The sequence below is a fragment of the Apaloderma vittatum genome, unplaced genomic scaffold (genome assembly GCF_000703405.1).
Source record: "Apaloderma vittatum isolate BGI_N311 unplaced genomic scaffold, ASM70340v1 scaffold13947, whole genome shotgun sequence".
NCBI classification, from domain to species: Eukaryota; Metazoa; Chordata; class Aves; order Trogoniformes; family Trogonidae; genus Apaloderma; species Apaloderma vittatum.
Window position 1 is genome coordinate 39779 of NW_009726832.1, and position 20801 is coordinate 60579.

The 20801-nt window shown below is 38.8% G+C and overlaps 1 protein-coding gene across 2 annotated transcripts in view; it reads left to right on the plus strand.

Annotated features, from left to right (window-relative positions):
- MAPK10 (mitogen-activated protein kinase 10) overlaps positions 1-20801 on the plus strand; it is a 78461-nt gene that overhangs the window by 28889 nt on the left and 28771 nt on the right. Inside the window, exons 3-7 of one of the 2 annotated variants that reach the window (XM_009873446.1) lie at positions 4547-4676; positions 7005-7063; positions 8618-8756; positions 9989-10154; positions 13252-13323. In XM_009873446.1, coding sequence (XP_009871748.1) covers positions 4547-4676; positions 7005-7063; positions 8618-8756; positions 9989-10154; positions 13252-13323 — 566 coding nt within the window. The remainder of the gene's footprint in view (positions 1-4546; positions 4677-7004; positions 7064-8617; positions 8757-9988; positions 10155-13251; positions 13324-20801) is intronic. The other variant, XM_009873447.1, reaches the window with a different exon arrangement.

Here is a 20801-nt window from a genome sequence, read left to right on the forward strand (position 1 = left end):
AGGGAAAGAACTTATTTACTGCATTCTCTGCCTGTACAGCTGCCAGAGATATGGTAGTAAACTTGGAGGATTTTTCTGAGCTCACGTTGCAGTAAAACAATTTTTATTACAAGAACAGGGATGAGTTATATATTTGTTATAAAAATAGAGCAACTGTATAAATTCATAGTTGATCAAGAGGCATTATGATGCAAAAAAAAAAGCACAGGCTTTTAGATGCAAGTCCAGTCTCTTATTGGAGATCTTGAAATTTACTTTCACTCTCAGCCTTTTCATAGCAGTTCGCAGACACTTATTACTCTCTCTCTCTTAGTCCTGCTCTCCTGAGTCACCTGTTTATACAGCCACACTTCTGCCAGTGACTGAAGTTTGTCTTAAGAAGGCTGATATATCATCAGTACTAACCTTGGTGTTCCAAGGTAAGAATTTTGTGTAGCAAGCACCAGAGAGAGGACCTACATGTGATAGCTGTAATTTCATTGTAGTAAAATGCATAGTTGGCTGTCTGTAAACAAAAGCTTCTCTCTGGTGAATAGAACAAAACATTAGTGCTATTAATTTACTCAGTGCAATGAGTTTACGTATTGACTTCTTGAAGTAGTTCGACACCTTCCATTTGATAGAAGACAATGACAGAACTGCAGTCAGGATCCTTTTATCTCAAAGCAAATATCTCTGTACAAAGGATTACTTTAGTTGTTTTATTTTTCTTCATGGTATGTAAAGGACTGGGAATAGATCTCAAAAAAAGTCTTAAGAAGCCTTTAAAAAAAGTCTTAAGAAGCCTTCGGTTTTCTGATTTTAGATTGATGGGCTTTTATCTCTTGCTTTAAAGGAGAGAGAAAATTCAGAAAAGCAAATGGAGATCAGGAACTGGATAAAATGGTTGCCCAGAGAAACTTTTGGTGTTACCATTTTCTAATTCCTAGTCAGTGATTTTATGCTATAACTAATGAGATTAAAATATGACAAGTGAAAAGATTATTGAAATGATTCAAAATAACTCTTACATAGCTCAGATGAGTCTTGCATAGGATTTTCTTCTTAAAAGAGGCTGAATGATCAAGAAACATGAATTAGCTGAGAGATTTGTCTGCTGAGGTATATTTGCAATATATCATAGAATCATAGAATGGCTGGAGTTAGAAGGGACCTTAAAGATCATCAGGTTCCAACCCCCCAGCCATGGGTAGGGACACCTCACACTACACCAGCTTGTTCAAAGCCCCATCCAGCCTGGTTCTGAACACTTCCAGGGATGAGGTACCCACTTCTCTGGGCAACCCCTTCCAGTGTCGCACCACCGTCACAGTAAAGAACTTCTTACTAATGCCTAATGTAAATCTACTCTGATCTAGTTTAAAACCATTTCCCCTTGTCCTATCACCAGATGCTCTTGTAAGCAGTCCCTCCCCAGCTTTCCTGTAGCCCTCTTAAGGTACTGAAAGGCTGCTATAAGGTCTCCCTGCAGCCTTCTCTTCTCCAGGTTGAACAGACTCAACTCCCTCAGCCTGTCCTTATAGGAGAGGTGCTCCAGCCCCCTTGATCATCCTTGTGGCCCTCCTCTGGACCCACTTCGACAGGTCCATGTCCCTCTTGTATTGGAGGCTCCAGAATTGGACACAGTACTCCAGGTGGGGTCTGGAAAAGCAGAGTAGAGGGGTAGAATCACATCACTTGACCTGCTGGCCATGCATTTTTTGGGCTGGCAGCACACACTGCAGGCTTATGTTAAGCACTTCATCAACCAGCATCCCCAAACCCTTCTCTGAAGGGCTGCTCTCAATCCACTTGTTGCCCAGCCTGTATGTACGCTTGTGGTTGCCCCAGCCCAGGTAAAAGACCTTGCACTTGGCCTTGCTGAACTTCATGAGGTTGACATGGGCCCACCTCTCCAGCCTGTCAAGGTCCCTCTGGATGGCATCCCTTCCCTCCAGCGTGTCGGCCACACTACACAGCTTGGTGCCATTGGCAGACTTGCTGAGCGTGTACTCCATTCCACTGTCCATGTCACTGACAAAAATATTAAAAAACACCAGTCCCAGTACCTGTCCCTCAGGGACTCCAGTCCTCCATGAACATTAGAGACAAAACATTTAAGCATTGAAAGATCATGTTTTAAAATTCCTTTAGCTTTGCATTTTATTTGCTCAATGTTTTCATAATGGAATTAAGAGGCACGTTAGTCATGATCTTTATGATGCCCCGTTTGTGGCTGAACTAAATGAAAGATACAGTTCTGAGTTGCTACAGGAAGTCTGCTTCCTGCTACACACTGTTAGGCTATAAATCACACATCTTGTTTCTCCTAACCTAAGGTTTAGCTAAGTGAATTTCTCTGGCCAGAATTAAGTCAAATCAGACTCAGTGTTTGATAGCCTTATCACCTGAGCCACTTCATTTATGTTTTAACTAGTGAGTCCAGGTTCGTTTTTTATGCATATGCCTAGGATGACATTAGCTGAGTCATAAAAGTTGTATACCTTGTTAATGAGTAAGAGAAGAAAGAATTGTTACTAAATGACAGAATGGATGATGTTGGAGAGTGTCTGGTCCAACCCACCTGTTCAAAGCAGTGTCTAGGCTGCTAGAAGGGTCTGGGTCCATCTTCTTTCCACCATCCAGCAGATACACAAGAACGGTGGTAATATCCCCTCAAAACCTTCTCTCCTCCAGGCTAGAAAACCTCAGCTCACTCAGTCTTTCCTTGTATGATGGATGTTGCAGTCCCTAATCATTTTCCTGGCTCATCAGTGGAATTTCTCAGTACATCTGTATCTTTCTTGTACTGGGCATCCTAGAGCTGGACCCAGCACTCCAGATGTGACTTTAGTGAGCAGAGCAGAAGGATGACCTTCTTTGACTTGCTAGCAATAGTCTTTCCAAATGCAACCCAGGATGCTGCTGTTCTTATTTGCCATGATGACACATTGCTGGCTTACATTCAGCTTGTTGTCCACCAAGACCTCAGGGTCCTGCTCTGCAAATCTGCTTTCCAGACTGTCAGCCGTCAATACTGTAATGGGACCTGGAGCTATTCCTCCTCAGATTCATTACTTGGCATTTCACAGTGTTGATAACTTAGGGAGATTCAGTACTTATTTTTGTATTTTTCCTGTAAATTAAGATTTTGATCTGAAATAGTTTCATTATGAAAATGTTAAAATGGAACTTTCTCGACAGTTTCAGAATACATGTAAGTGCAGTTGTGAGAATTTATTTTCCCCTCTGAACATATTTTCAGGGGAAATCCCACCATCCTGCCTCAAATGTCAACAGTGGACTAGAGCATTCATCACAAACCTCTTCATCACCTTTAGCAAAAAATTATTCATACTTGTGGGATGTATTTGGTATGCTATTTATGCAGGAGAAGTGTAATTGAAATATTTCTTATTCTTCTCCACTTGTGTGGTTTCCAAGACATACCTTGCCAACAATTTTTTGATATTTAGAACACTTGTACATTTTGTTGTCTTTGTGAATAAGCTTTTGATTCTTGCATGCTTTCTGCTCTATACTTGGTCAGTAAGGCTCTGTAAGTGTCAATGAATGTCTACAGTAAGTAGGAATTAATAAGAAAAAATTACAGGATTTCAGTTTTTTACTTTGATGCTTTAAAAAGTAATTTTTTAGAACAACTAGTGATTCGGTTAACTTAGACTTTTCTCTTCATGGAGTAGCAGAAAATTCGTGTCATATGTTTCCTCAGTCTTGGTAAAAGGATGAATCAGGAAGAGGGTCTGAGGACTGTCCATTTGGGAACATTTCTAAGAATTGATGTGCTTTGTGAAATGCAGAAGTCAAAATTAGTATAGTCAGAATCACCAAAATAAGTGGTTTGCTTTCATAGGAGATGAAGATTATCAAAATTAACTGAAGGTTGTACAAAATATTTTAAAAATTAAGGTGAATTTTAGGAGCCCAACTTTAAACACCCACTTTGCAAATCAGAGCCTGTACTTCTGCATGTTTTCAAAATTTTTAACTAAGTGTATGTAACAATTTTTTTCATTATGAGAAGGAAATGGTAAAGAAATTTAGTGAAATGGTTTTGTTTCTAGGTACGTTATTGGACTTGGAAGATATAGTCGCAAAGAATGATTAAATAACTTGATTCTGTTAGAAACATAAGGAAAATACAGACTTTCTCATAGATGAAAGTTCATTGAGCCACTCAGTGGAGGTGTCCTTATTCTTTACAGAGAAAGCAGAAGCCCCTCTGCTGTATCCAATGCACAGAGAGTTGCTTTATGAAATAACTTTTTTGTGTCATCCAGTTTTTATTGTATTTTTATTTGAAGTTACTTTTTTTCTGTGGAACTGGAGATCAGAAGTAGTGGTGCATACTGTCTTCTGCTGATGTGGTGATACATGTTTCCTTTTGATATCTTCTTTTTTCTCACTAGAAACTTTCTACTTTGTCGCAGCATTTTTCTCTGTGGAAAAAAAGAAAGCTATAGTAGACTTGAGGCTCAGGAATTAGCCATGAGAAATGCAGGATGTCATCTTAGATGCATAACCCCTGTGTTTGTAATTACTACAGTGCTGCATATGATGCCGTCCTTGACAGAAACGTGGCCATTAAGAAGCTCAGCAGACCATTTCAGAACCAAACTCATGCCAAGAGAGCTTACAGGGAGCTGGTCCTCATGAAGTGTGTGAATCATAAAAATGTAAGTTTTCAGTAGGTAACCGTAGAAACGGTTACGTACTTGCCAGAAAGATAATTGTTTTATTGGACACTTCTTTAAAACAGAAGAAATGAAAAGCAAATTACACTCAAGGGCTACAGTTTTTCTGGCATTATATGTCCCCATTAGAGTGTGAGAATCTTCCATGTTTATTTAAAGACTGTGCCAAATGGAGGTGTTGCTAGTAGATTTAGGATGAGAGAAATGGAAAGAGAAGAATACCCTTTATCCATTGTTTATCAATTCTTTATCTAGTAATGCTTAAGTGGTTGTTGGAATCCTGGTTCCATCCTCTTGTCACTGGGATTTGTGACTCAAAAGCAATGCCTCTTGAGTTGGAATACCCATGCCAAGCACCACTCCTTGTTCTGGACTTCATCTGGCACCTAATTATATAGAAACATTGTAGAGATTTTACAAGATGAGGGGTCATCAGTGTGAAAGTTGCTGCAAAACTGCTGAGGAAAATTAAGAACCAAAAGCGCTTTTCTATTCTCACATATTTGTGTGCAAGCTAATGTTGTGGAGCCAGACTCTGAAGCCTGGACACATTGTGCCATTCCTTCTGCCATTCCTTCTAATCACAGCGTTCTTGTTAAAATAAACAGCAATCTCAGGTTCTAGAGTATCCTGCTTCCTACATTCACTACCTACTGTATAACATTTAGTATCTGTAACAAATGAAAATATTCCTACACTGCAGCAGAAGAGTTGTTCCAGGGCTGCATGTTAGTTGTAACCATCTATCTGACACTGTAGAAGCTTGCTTTTTTTGTAGGGAGGTATGTAGGATTGTCCTATTGCTCTGTCAAGGGATCTCCCAAGGATTTAACTTTCCTACAGTTCCTCAATTGCTGCTGTGGCTTGGTGTGTGCACCTGTGTGCCCAGTCGTTGTCATTAAGAGTGAATTTTTCAGTTTGCTGAATATTTACTCTTGCCTCAGATCCTTGCCTCATCTAGCCATGATACTTTCTCCTTATGCAAAGCAGAAATGAGTTTGAAAAGTGTGATATAAGGTGAGATTCGACACTTTTCTTTCCCTGTGAATTTGGGAAAAAAAAACCTGACCCTAAAATGGCAATGACTTGTACTTATAATGTCCTCTGCCCCACTTCTTTGCACTGACTTAACCTTACATTTCCACTGTGTTGATCAGGACCGTACCTGCCTCTTCTCTATTGACTCTGATGAAAACCACCTTCAGTCAGACCAATGCATTTGAAAATGCAGGAATCACTGAGAAGTTCTCCCTTGAGGCAGGAGAAGATGCATTCTCAATTCATATTTTTAATGGGCTGGAAAGAGCAGAGGGCAGAAAGAGCAGTATTAATTTTAAACATATAATCTTAAAAATGCTACACAAGAGCTGATAACAGCACCACGTTGGTTGGATCGGAGTTTTAATCTGTCTGAACAGAGAAGTGCAAAGCAAGGAGAGGATCATAAAGGCAGCCATATGGAGGCAACAATCAGTCAGAATATGTGGAGTAGACAGAATGAATATTGAACCATTCCTATTAGAAAGCCTAGAGAGGTGATGGAGGCGGGGGGGGGGAGACATTCAGATGTTATCTATATGGCAACTGTGCTGATACCTTCTACCTCTGTTTCCCATGCAGAAGGAAAGCATGACAAATTCAGACCCCTAAAGTCACATTTTTCCTCTTGCCGTTTCATACCAGAGCCCTTCAACAGTCTAGCCCATTTAAGAAAAAAAATAAAAAATAAAGGATTTGCAGTATGCAAGATGTCTTTGCCCAGAATGCATCTACCATTTTAAAGTGCTTCTACTTAAAAATAGTACCTCTTATGATGGCATTTGTGTCAGCATCTGTCCATATGCACCCTCAAAGGAATTGAGGCAATGTCAGAGCAAAGAAAGTTCTTCTCTTTATTTTCAGTAAGATGGTCCTTGGTTATTTGTCCCCTCAGGTGAGTGTTCTTCATGTGAAAGAAAGTTTTAGCCATAGCTCAAGGATTGCTGTGCTTGAGTGGGCTGAAGTCTGACTTTGAACCTGTAACTTCAAAATTCAGAGGACTGTCTCACCCTTAGCATTTTGGTTTGTCACTGATCATCAGTAATCCTTCTCTCAGAAAACATTTCAAGTGCACCTAAAAGAAATCTTAGAGATTTGTGTTATTCTATTTTGAATGTTGCCGACTTTTAACTGATCCATGGAGTGAGTAGTGTTAGTATAACGTGAGCAGTAAAAAACCAGATTTTTCTCCTTTAACACACACTTCAAAATGGGTTCAACTGCTGATGTTTATCACTTTTCTTCATCCTTTTGTCTTACTTTGCTTTTCAGATTATCAGTTTATTAAATGTCTTCACACCACAGAAATCTCTGGAGGAGTTCCAGGATGTGTAAGTAATACAGGCAGTAATTAAACTAAAGTTTTAGAGACATCTGGGGCATTATAGTGTACCCTGAACACAATAACTCAGCAAACAGCAAAGGTTATAATCCTCTCTAAAAGAGATTATGCATAGTCTACACTATGGGTAGACAGATACTCTGCATTCTCATATTGAGAACACTTTTGACTCTTAAAAGATGCTAAGTATGTGGTTTTCTAAGCACTGCAATAGTGTGCAAAGCCTGCTGGTGGCTCTTCTTGAGAGGGTTACTGTGTTTGCATTTGTTTTCACACACTGAGGAAGAGGTATGAGTAGCTAACAGGACCCGCTCTTGTGTTATTAGTTTGCTTGGGTAACAATAGTTGTTATGTTATTCCCTGACATGTGTGAGATTTTGAAATGTGGTACTTCATTCTGAAATGATTTCCCATAAAGGAGACGTGTTTACTTATTTCATACTTGTTTTGATGCAACTTTGTATAAAATTACTTGCCTTGTGAACTAGTGCCAGGTGTAAACAAGTAGCATCTCTGCTGAATGTCAATTGCCCTACCGCACAAGCACTGCTGTGCATAGTATAAACCTGCCTTGAACTAAATTTTAAATATTCAGTGTTTTATATAGTTGTATTCTTTTTTTCTTCCAGTCTCTCCCATATTCTGTATACTTTGTGTGGAAACGTATTTCCGTTCTGTACTCTACTCTCAGTAGTGGTAACAGATAGCAATGGCTGAAGTCAGGCAACTTTTGGTATTTTCATGTGGAATTTCTGCATAATGTTGTCACTGCAGACGTGTGCAAATCAGACAAGGTAGCTAGTGCTAGAGAGAAGACAAGGCATTCTCACATTGAAATGGAGAGCTGGTTTGAGAGTGCTTTAATGTAATGTTAGAGTTATGAATTGGCTGTGCTTGTGAAATGTCTCATAAGAAATGAGCTGAAGTGTTTAACGTATTAACTTACTACTAAAGGCAATTTGGTTAAATCTTGCTAAGGCTGAAAGTGTAGTTTATTTATCAGAAGCACAAGACCAATTGATTGTAATGAGAATTGTGCAAAGTCATGCGGTCTTAGGAGGATTTTTGGAAACGTTTCGCACAAGGGTGCATATTTTAGCCTCTCAGGGATCTCTACTATTCTCTGATTCCTACATGTGGTAGCTATTCCTCATAATGGTCAAAGACCAGGCAGTTGTGCCATTCGGTGCTTGTGGCTCTTCTGATTTGTGCACATTTGTTGTGCGGCCTGTTTGCTCATGTAGGGTAAAGTCTCTGTCGTGGGGAATGCACCAAGGAAGTGCCAGCAGTCCACCTGTTTTGTTGTGATGCTAAAAGAATGTTGTCTCTGCAGTGAGATGGTGCAGTGAGAAAAAAACACCACAATGGTACTGCTGTGAGTGGGCCCTGTCTTCAGCTGTGTTACTTTCAGTCCTCAGAGTGTAGTAAAGTGAATTTTGAAGCAAGAAAAGGCGTTGTTACCTGTTTGAGGTCATGCTGTGTTTCCTCTTCCAAGCAGAGAATAACCAATAACCTATAACTCTGGCTTTGCTTTTCCTTTCAGTTACCTGGTAATGGAGTTAATGGATGCCAATCTGTGCCAGGTCATTCAGATGGAGCTAGACCATGAGCGAATGTCTTATCTACTATACCAAATGCTCTGTGGTATCAAGCACCTTCACTCTGCAGGAATTATTCACAGGGTAAGAAGTCCTTGGTTTAGAACTTCAGACAGCATATGAAATCATCAGGAAGGCTTTAGAAACTACTTGAGTTTCTTGTCTACTGTGAATCAAAGCCCCATCTCCCTGTAAAATGATGATAAACTCTGAATCTCAGTTCATCCCCTTAGCAGAGTAGCTTCCTCCTTGTGTTAAGAATGAGATTATTTGTGAACTTAATCAGACAAAAAGGTAATGTGATATTAAAAGTAAATAATAGCCAGATAATGAACACTGGAAAGTATTGAAGTGATTGTCGTCTCCGAAACGTGTGGATAAATGTTATTTCTTCTGCAAATGCAGCTGTGTACATCTACCGTGTATGACATTCAGATACCTCAAATTGATGTTGTAGCACCATCCAAGTACTGCCTGATCGTGATCCATGGAGGTCATGGCATATGGAATTGGCATTTGTCTTCATTTACATATGCTAAAACAAATGAAAAGACTGCTAAGTCTACATTAAATGCACTTTCTCATTTTGCTTCTCCATCTCAGAATGCTATGTCTGGCAAGGCGGTGTCTGCGAATACCAGAGGTAGCATTATGTTGACAATAGAGGGAAGAGTGCATATGACTGTGAGCAGGAGGCAATCCTGAATGGATTGAAAATATCCTGAATTTACTTCTTTATTGAAATGTGCTTTTACTAGTTTGGAATTTCCAGCTCAAAACACCCAAACAAATCAAAAAAATGTTTCTTTTCCATCATGAGAGGAAGAAAAGAAGGACAGATAAAATGGATTACAAAGATTCCCTTTCTTGACATTTTGGATGTTTAGCAAAAGATGATAGATTTGACTTCCAAATAGTCATCGAACAAGGGATGACTTGAATTACTGTAAATGCAACATTAAGGTATCTTGGCATGTAGAGTTGGAAAGTCTCCGTTAGGCTCACAGCTTTAGAAAAAAATACTCAAAAGGGCACTGTAATACTAATCATAGTCTCCTGAACTGTTAAATGAAATTAATTTAACTCCAGTAGGCTCCTGCTATCTAGGTAAAGTCCCATGGTATGCCAGGTTTGAACATCTTCCAGAAGAGTTTGCTACAGAAGCACTAGTGACGTTTTGCTGTGTACTTACAAATATTTCTGAGAGCAATTGTGTCAGAACAGTAAAAGAATATTTGAAGGTTGACCTAAAATATCGGTCCATATCACAGCTATGTATGAAGGACAGTCATGTGTCTTTTCGCTATCTTTTGTAGGATTTAAAACCAAGTAATATTGTGGTAAAATCTGACTGCACGTTGAAGATTTTGGATTTTGGACTGGCCAGGACTGCAGGCACTAGCTTCATGATGACTCCCTATGTGGTGACACGTTACTACAGAGCACCAGAGGTCATCTTAGGAATGGGCTACAAGGAGAACGGTAGGGCTGCAATTTCATAGCGAGCAAAGTGTGACCTGAGGTGAATGATCTGCCTCTACAATTGTAAGAGGTACCAGAAGGAAAAAAACAAAATGTTAATGGAAGATGGCTTTTGAATTTAAAAGGCAGATCATTTTAGAGCAGTTTCTCACTGTTGTGTACTGCAGCTACAGAACGTACCTGGGATGCAGTGCTGGTGAATTTATCAGTGTGGGATTGCAGCATAATGAGAAATTGTTCTGAATTACGGTTGAGTGCAATAAATACAATTACTGCTTTCTGACCAGAATGTCCTCGGCTTCTGTGACTGTGACACAGCATGGGAACCACTGGAATTGCCGAACGAGTAATGTGTTCTAAATTTGAGTCTAGGTTTTTGAATTGTTTGAGGGAAGAAGTACAAGCTGAAATAGGGAATCCTAGCTCTTCCAGAATTTCTTCAAATCCAGAGCTAGATCTGAATTTCAGGAATGATTTCTGTCTTTATGATAAACTAAAGTCACAGGTTTTGCTGGCAGATTTCATGTGGACAAGATCTAGCTAAAAGTTTTGTGTTCTCCGTCTTGTTTTAATAGAAAATAGAGTCAGATAGAAGAGGAAAAAAGCTGTGTATCTAATTTGAATGTAATCTCCCTAGATCTAAGTAGGATTTTGTTCTGAACAGTCTGTGTGGGATCTGGATACTTCTTTGTCCCTGGAAAGATTGTGAAAAGCAGGTAGGGCTTGCTCACTATAAAGAGGCAGGTAAGGAAGAATTCACATTTTGCAAGGCATGAAAGGAAAATTTTATAAGTGATTCTCATTTTGTAACAAAAATGAGAATGCATATGAGCGCAAGGTAGACAAGGCAGGAAGGGAGGGAATAAAACATGTAGTAGAGAAAAATCCCCTATGATATGAATTCTGCTGTTAAAAGCTACCATTTTTCTGTTTGCAAAGAGAAGTTTCAATGACAAGCACAGTAAACATTAAAACTGGGAATTTGTTTAAGTCTTCTGCATAATTTACATTGAAGAAATTAGCTAGCCTGTGGGAGAACTTTTGCTAACAGACAGCTGCATCCTGTAACAAGCAGTGAAACTGATTTTGGGAGCTGATTCCGTGTCTTAAGCAAGAATAAAGGCATGCTCGCACAACCTTTTCCAAAATTAGAAAGTCTCTGCACAAATTATTTGTAATGTTTATGAATTTGCAGTACACATTTTAATATGAAAGTCTAAAAAATAGAGAGATATTAATCAGAGTCTAAGCATGCACAATTACTTCTGAGAAATTTTAACTAGGCTCAGCACCCTTTAGATGGTTCCTTAGTCAACATCCAGAGTTCTTTCTATTGTGAAATGAATTATTTTGCATTTATATTTTCTTTCTCTCCAGACATTTAGTAGATGATTACCATTGTTGTTATTGTCCCTGAAAGGACAGAGAAAGCACTTGCTTTTCACATGATTAAAATCGCACCAAGAAAAAGTTAGACACACTTTTGTGATGAAGTACACAGCTGGGAAGGTACTAAGAATGTTTGCCACATCCAAAGGTCCTAATCAAATGCCGAATGAAGTTAACATAGAAACTTCCTTTGACTTCCCTGGGCAATGAATCTGGCTCAGGATGGATGATTTTGTCTTACTTGTACAAAATGAAAATAAACAGAGAAAGAAAGCAAACCATGTGGAAATGAGGTCGGCTGTCTGAGGAGCCAGCCTGCTTGGAGGCTCTGATCCAGCTCCCAAGGAAGTCAACAGAAAGGGTTGTTCTTTGCTTTCCTGCTCTGGCCTACACTGCCACATTACTGAAGCTCCCCTTCTTTTCTTTTTTTTCCCCCCTCTTACTATGTGCACTGTCTGTATAAGGACTGTTCACTGCTTTCATTTTCTTTCTGCACTTGGTTGGCTAAAGATGCATAATTATCACCAGTTTGCTGCACTTCTGTGGAAGGTCCCAAAACTGTCACTATGAGGAAAACTCTGCCACTGCCTCAGGCATGCTCTTGCTGTCCCATGCCCCCGATACCTGTCCCCTCCTTTTCCCAAATGGAACATTTCACCTTTATTTTGTCGTACCAAGAAATGAGTTGTTTGTTTGTTTCTTTGGTCTGTTCTGGATTGGTTTTGAAGGATAAAAAAGGGGAAGAAAAAGAGGAGAAACTGATTGTGTAGGTCAAACATGGCTAAAAAAATTAGGATTCAAAGCTGAGAAACAATGTAGTCTTTTAAAGCATTTGATAGGTTTTTTTCCCCTTGACATGGAATACGGGTATTTTCCTTCTTTGCATACTGTGTCAGAGCCTTTTTTCTTGTAAGACTTAAAAGGAAAAAAATACCCAACACTCAGGTCAAGCAGCTAATTGTAATTGCATCTAAAAGCTGAAGGCAGGTTGAGGAAGAAAAGCAAAGCTCTCAGTCTTCTTGGTACTTGTCCTGTTTTAGCTTTTTTTTTTGAGTACCTACACAGTAAAAAGCAGAATCCACACAGGTCTCATACTCCAGTTCTACCCAGACTGCTGCAGACAGATACATATAGAAAGGTGCCTCAGGATAGGATGTAGCTGCAGATCCTGAAGTAGGAGTAACCCTTAAGGACCGTATTTCTCCATGTGTCCTTTACTTGTATGAGCAGTTCCTTTTGGAACCTCTCATGCACTGCTGCACAGAGACTGCAGAACAAAGCCTAGAAACTGTCTGGCTGCAGGTAGGATTTATTCCAGATAATCATTGTCTGGGTTTGGTTTTCATTTGCTTTTACTTTTTTTCTTTTAAAAAAAAATTAAAATACTGTTTTGGCTCAGTGTATGCCATGGGTCTGTGCAGTTGTTACTTGATCTTTACTTACTAGCTCTGGGCCTTTCCCAGAAATGTTTATTTTAAGCTTTTCCATCGTTATTACTAACTACTGTTGAGCTGACTGACACAGCTTTTATTTATTTACTTATTCATTTTAGCTTCTGATGAGACATGAAAAAAAGCCAACAAAACCACAAACCAAACTGTGCTGTTCTGACCAACCTGCTCTTTTTCCCCTCTTTTAGGAGTGAAATGTCGTAGTTAACTTTGCTTTTTTTTCCTTCTTCTTCACTTCCCTGTCTCTGCTGTTCTAGTGGATATATGGTCTGTGGGATGCATTATGGGAGAAATGGTTCGCCACAAAATCCTCTTTCCAGGAAGGGACTGTATCCTTGTGCCATCTGCTGCAGCTTCACCTAATATTTGTTCCTCTCCTCCATCCTACCCCTTTCACCATATAATGACTATACCAGGATTATAAAGATAGAAGCAAAAGGTTGAATCCCAGAGGTATGACTAAATGAAAATAGCGCACTACTGATATGAACAAAACTGAAAATGAAAAAGACACATAGAATTATTTCAGTCAAATAAGTTACTTTATTTTAAAACCTGTAATCACTCCATTTTATGTAGTCTTTCTGTCACACTAAGAAGTAATATAGAAAACAAGCATTATGATAGCAAATTGGATAGCTTTGCTTATTATTCTTCAAAGGAAAAATCAGAAAAAAGTATAGAATCTTAACTTGGCCCATCTGGTTCCTGTAATTTCGTTTTTCTGCTTTTATATTTTGGAAATAGTGACTTCATAACATTTGTGGTGACATCATAATCTTTTGCTTGCTAATGCATCATGGATTTGGATTCATCTCAATGCTGTATGGGCTCAGACTTGAGTCAATACAACATTTTTTTCTCTTTAAAAAAAAATGAAGAATTTTCCTTGCCCAGTTTAAGGCAACTGTTCATCTGATGTGGTTTCCAAACTGGCCTGAAATCAGTTTTTCTTGATTTAAAAATGGACTTTCCTTTACTTGCATGAGGTCTGTGTCATTAATGTGTATTTCCCTCCCATCTTGTTTTTCTTGTCTTGGGTGATATTATTTTTGCCACTTCCAAGGTGGTGAAAGCAATACTAGAAAATGAAAACAAAAGAGGAGGTGTCTGCTTAGCTTTGGATTTATCACAGGCTAAGCCAGGCCACGTGCCTGCCATGGCTGGGAAGTGTAAGTAGTGTATATTTTGCCCATGAGGATCAAAGGCAGCAACATAACATGTTTTCCACTTTCAGAAACAAAAGTCATGTGATTTTCAGCAGGCTGGCAGAAAGACTCCGTAGAAAGCTGGCATCAGCACACACTGGCAGTTGGTGTGCAGAAAACACAGCTTTTACAGACATGTAGTCATGAAAGTAATTTATTTTTTATGCTGACTCTTGAGTGATTCCTGTAGTGTTTGTTACAGTTAGGTCCTGCCTGCCCTATTTTCAAAGCTCTGTCAGCTTTCTCGGAAAATGGAGTTCTAACCGGTAGCCAGGGGAAGATGCAATTATTCTTCAGAAGCAGGTAGATGGGAAAACTGCAGGTACCTCCTGTTTTCTGAGAAGGAAAGAGCAACGTTGTATTGGCTTCCAGTCTTATAGGAATATGGACTGGAAAGTTAAGGGATGCAAAACATGGCAATAAAGTAAGAATAAAATATTCTTCCTCCAAATAATGTGCTCTTTTCCTCTTTTTTTTTTTAATGTACAAAGAATAACTAAACAGTCCGTAATATACTGGCAGTTCAGCTATAAATACTGAGGGTATTTGCATTTAGTCTATTTGGAGAGAACTCTGATTGAATTTTTAGTCAATAAGCAACTGGAATACAGAAAAAATCTATTTCAGTGCAAAAACATAGCACTGGGGTTAGACAGTTGTTCTCCTTTTTCAACACCAAATGACATTTAAAAGTCATGTTCTTTTGCCCATGCCCACAAAAAATAAACGCTACATAATTTAAACAACAGAGCTTTTAAAAAATCATTCAAACATGACAATTACTTTGCTTCTATCTGGCTGTGACAACAGTCTCTTGTGACAGTATCTTATTCACGGATAACAGCAGATTATTTTTAAAATACCTTTTAACATTTCTGTATCAGTTAAAAATGACCACTAAATTTTTGAATAAATGCAGAAAACTTTGTGTAAGTTGTGGGATAGTTCTACTTGTTAAATCACTGGAAATCACATACCCTGAAATACAGTGTATGTGGGCCAGGTCACAGCTTCTATCACATTTTAGTGATTGGATTTTTCAGGTGGATTGGAAATTGGGGTGGGGTTTAGGGTTTTTTTGTGTTTTTTTTTAAAAAGAGAAAAAAGAAAAAGTTGAATCTATACATTAATTTCAAAGTCGATTTCTCATTTGTTAACCACTTTGACCCCATGAATAAGAGTTTTCAATGTTAGAAAGACTGGTTTGTGTATGGGTCTATATTATTTTCCTCCATGGCTTTTGATGAGCAGATCTAATTTGCCTCCTAGGTACAGAAAGAGCTGGAGAAGCAAATATGCAGCTGGAGGTAAATTTCACAGAATGACAGTACAATAAAGTTTGCCTTGGGCAACTTAAAGCCTTTCAGTAGTGGGCTTTCTAGCTGAAAGAGGCAAGTCTGTATAGAAACTAAAAATTTCAGTTCTTTTTAATTATTCAGAAGAAAGTCTACTGTGTGTACTTGCCATCAATATACAGAGCTTACTCATTTCTAGCCTGGAGTAACAATATTCATGTATGGCACAATGCACATCTAAGAAAAATTTCACAGCTGCTGCCAAGTTTTATGGAAAGAAAAAATTTAAAAAGTTAATCTTAAATAAACCATCACACTGAGTTACCATTGTGCTTAGGTGCTGCTGACTGTAAATGAAATTTCATTTTTAAAGTCCTCATGGAAGTAAAAACATGGAGAAGATTAATTTCAGATCATCTCATCTACATAAATAAGAAACTCTCTCTAAATTACTATAAAATCTGTAATCTGTATAGACTACAGGTACCAGAATATGGTAACTGTCCTGGTTAGTGCAAATGTTAAGTTACGCATTTTCAAAAAATTGTGTATGTTCCTTAACTTTATTAAAATGCTCTCTGAACAGGTGTTTAGTTAACTGTTATTTTCATTAGCAAGAAGCCAAACAGTATTTGAAAATGATTGCTCTGTGAATAATGCTGAGGCATTTAATGTAATTGACCTAGCAGTACGCTTGAGATACAGCAGGGCTAAGGGACTGGTCCATTCAAGTATCATCAATTTGTGATGACCCAACTGGTTTTCAGAAAAATAAGTACAAAGTACACCCTCCAGCTTCACAGAAAGTATCATCTAAAACTGCACAGCAGATACTTTTGTTGCTTGTTACCCAAAGCAGATATTTCAAAGTACTGTCAGGGAGACTTCCTTGTCAGAAATCAGACCGTCATGAGAGGAAATCCACCTTTGGATCAATTTCCAAATGGATTTACAGACCAAAATATTCCTGGCAAGTTCTGGTAAGCTTTTGTAGTCCACTTCTGAGCTTCTCGCTCAGTGTTTCTTTGGTGTTTATTCCACTTTTTTTCTCAGTTAAATCAGCAAGAGTGTGAGTAACTAAAAAACACCCAAACTCTTGGATGCCATTGGAAATATGTTGGAAAACTTCAGGACTTTCCCCAAACCTGTCTTCAGTGCTAGCTAATAATGTCATAACCTCATCAGATTTCAGTTTAAGGATTGGAAATGCATTTCTGTACAAAAGGGAAAACTTAAAATGGCCTGAATGCTTTCAACTGAGAGATGTTTATTAAGTTCTGAGCTCCCAAGGCCGTAGTGATGTCCCACAGATACACGTGACTTAGTGGGGAAATAAAGCAATCAAAGAGTGTTTCCTTTCAATACTGGGGAAGCATGTAAAGGATGGCACTCTAGCAAGTTCAGGTGTGAGTCCTTCAGCAGATCAAAGGGGAAACAGTGACTTAATCATAGAAATATATTGTGATAATAATTCCTACTGCAAATAGCTTAGAGCCTAAGACAGTTAAAGAGAAAATATCGTTAAGATGGCAAGAGAGAAAAACATCCAAACTTATTCTATGTAGCTATGAACACCCAAAATGGATTGTAAGAAGTCAGCATTAATAGATGAAATTAATGTTTTCTGTGGCCAGATTTCCAAAAATTTCTCTGTCCAACAGCACTCTTTGAGAGGGGTGGGATTACAAAATGCTCTCTGACATATGACAGTATTCTATTGTGTTTTCCCAGGAATTTATATGGAGAAAAGAATTGCTTGCCTTAAGGAAAAAAATTTAAAACAAGAAAGTCTTTTAGGAAAAGGTACCATCTTTCCACCACTCATTAGCAGAATTTGTCTTTGCATTTGAAATATAATCTGCATTTATTAGCAGATATAGTCCTGATGGTTTCAGTGCATGTTGGGGTTTTTCTTAAACTTTGGTATAGTGAAACATCTAAACTTTTGTTTAGTGCAGTCCCTTGCTTTTCATGTTCCCAGTAACATTTTCTTAAGGCTTGTTTTGTCTTTCTTAAAAACAGAAACAAACCCAACAATCAGCATTAGAGTGATTTAAAAAAGAGTATGGAGAATGTCTGGGTGCGGTCTCCAGGTTGGATCAGCTGGTATGCATTAGCTTGCTGCTTAAGTATCCATTAGATATGATGTCATTGATGACTAAGTTTGGATTTTGTTCAGCTGGATATTTCCTGGGTATATGGTATTTGGTATTGAACTTAAGATTTTTCTGAGAATATAGCAAGAGTCTGAATGATGGTGATTTTACTGGACTAAGTTACGCATGTGAGACAAGGTGTGTCTTACAGAGACTTCAACATAGTTGTGGAAATTATTTGGGATTTGCATTCAAAAGTGGCCAAGTGTTGAGAGGCAGATGTGTTCTACACCTACTGCCGCCTCATGTGAATTTTAGCCAGTGCAAGTTTGTTGTCTCTTCAGGTATTTATGAAAATTTGAAATTTGGTCTTGAAGGACTTTTTTTTTCCCCCCATTGCTATGCCATTAATCAGTTTTTGCTTGATGGCAACTGTACTCATTTGAGCTGGGTATCACTGGTACAGTTGAGCAGAGAATTTAGAACTTGTAGACAAAACAGATAGTGCTGAAGTCTCTTTTGTCAAGAGTATGCAGATATTTGGTTGGGAACAAAATAGATGACTGGAACACACTCAAAATCACATAATTTATGAGATATGAAAATATATAAGTATATTTAAATTATATGCTAAGCTGTTTGTATTGTAGCAGGAGAGACTACTGGTGGGATTCTTGCTGGAAGAGGTAAAAATAAGCACACTTGAATACTCTTAGAGACCTGGGAAGAGATACTTCAAAGCTAAAAAAATAGTCTGAAGCTAGCAGCTGGACAGATACTTCAAAATCAAAATTTAAATTAAGTTAAAAAGAGGGTCTGAAGCTAGCAACTGCAGGATCTGCAAAACATGTTTTAAATGTTACTGTCTGTTAGATGAAGTGTAGTGTGTTCCATGTTCCTTGGTGAGATTCTCCACAGATTTCTCTTACTTTTTTTTATAGTTATATTCAAAAGAAATGGAGAGAGTGAAGGGCATAAGTCATTCCTCATGCTTCCACTCATTCTTAAGCTTGTGTCTCAGGATTACCATGGCCTTTTCTTCATATACATGTGTCTCAATATCCGTGACATCGCTTCCAGTTCGTCTTCAAGTTCTGCTGTTCTGAAAGGGACAGTGGAGCATGAGTTCCCAAGGGAAAGCAATAGTTTTGCAGCACTTGTTTGGCACTGCAACCTAAGAGATAACTTCTGAGGAAGAGCACAGATTCAGATGTAGTTTGTACCTCCTTCTGTGCTTTTCCAGGTGGGCCAGGCTCTGGCACTTGCCTGTCCACTGCACATCAATTCTATCTATGCCAGATGAAGGTGAGCATCTGCTAGTCTGAATCCCTAAGAGTCACTGCTCAGCTATGTCATAAGAAGGTACAAAGGCATATCAGTTTAGAACTCACAGAAAATTTAGAAAAAGAGAGCAACTCATACATTGGTTTGAAGCATCACACTGTTAACAGCGGCAACTCCTTTCAGTTCCATGTAGAGCCTGTCAGGAAAGAAGGTGTACTCTACAGTGTTTTGCAGCTTCAATTGCAGGCAGCAAATTAGACATCACTAATGCAATATTCAAACATTTTGGAATCCTTTTACTTTTATTGAGAAATATTAAGGTTTTAATAACATCATGTGGAGAGTGGTGTTTCAAATTAAAGAGGAAACATTTTCTCAGGAAATCTTAATGGACTGAGCTGATACTCTGCTAAGCACTTGTTAAAATGTGTTGAATTTTATGTATATTATACACACAAGCATGAAGGCGACGGCTTTTGGTATCTTTGTGAGGTCCTGGTGTGAAATATCACAAAACTGGGAGTTTGCTGTTAAGACAGAATTGAGGGAGGAAAGGGTTTGGTGGGTTTGGGAGGCTTTTTATCTTTTTTGAGTTGTCTGAGCCATCTTCACAACTGTCATTAGGAGTGCTGCACATCACAAACTTCCCTTAGCATTGTCAGTCTGAAGCCTTTGTAGCTGTGCTATTGGGAGCCTGTGAAAAAAAGCAGCTTCACCTATGCATTATCAAGAATCTCCAAGTATTTTTTATCAGCCACGTCATTTTTTATTACATAGAAATAATAGCAAAACCTGTAAAAACAAGGTACAGTGTCCAGTACAGACTGCTGTACTTTTCTTCCTGAAAATCCCACTAAGGGCCAAGAAATGGTTCTTCAGAGCAGACCTCAGGTCAGATCTGCAGGAGCATTCAACAGCAGAAATGGAGGTAAAGGGAGGTCCTACCCAGAAAAGTGTCTTTCCATTTTAGGAGGATTTGGAGAGAGAAGCTCACTGTGTTGAGAGGCATGCTCAGTTGCCTTGAAATTTTACTGGAGTTTGCACCTCAGCCACTGGGGAACAGCACAGTGTGCTGAATGTTTTTGCCTACAGTTACACAAACCAAGTCAAGTATCATGATTTGCTTCATAGATAAGCCTATTATAGTCTTTGCAAGTCAGTTTTGAGGATACGATCACCTCTTTTCAGCTTGCAGAGAGGCAATTTCTGCACCACTAAACCAGGAGCTATTACAAATGTGTTTGTCATTCTCACTGGCACTCTGGGCAGAGAGGGAAGGTGACACTGGGAAAGGTAGCAAAGCTCATGCAGCTGTGCCTGCACGCCCTGGTCTCTATCATTTCCCATGGCAGGCATTTCCTGAATTTTAATTGGAATGTCATGGATTTCACTGAACAAAAACCAGAGCTTACTGAGTGCAAGTCTGAAGAGCCACCTCAGTAGGAGTTTTGGCAAGGGCAGTTGCAGATATACCTTACTGACTCCCTTTCATCGTGTTTGGTCAAGTCCCAGAGAACCCACAGTTTGGCAAAAGGAGAATGCGGGGCCATTACAAAGAAATAAAGGAGTAAATGAGTAAATGGGTCTTCAGTATGCATGATACTCATGCTTTTTCCAGTTCATCCAACATGGTAGGAGCAACTTTGTGCAGAAACAGAAAAGGAAATTGCACCCGTAGCCAAGTTACAAGGGAGGTTTCCTTGGAAGTTTAGCTTGGATTCTCTCCATATAGAAAAATCTTGGGCTAGTTCTACAATTCCTGATCCTTCTGTACCTTTGCTGACAGGAATCTGAAACCTGGAAGGATAAGCACGCACCCATTTGGGTCAGAGGGCATGTGAGTCTAAAGCACAAATAGGAACAGATGTCTTACCAACATTCTTCTATCCCAAATTTCCTGTCTCTCCTCATCATTTCTTCCGAT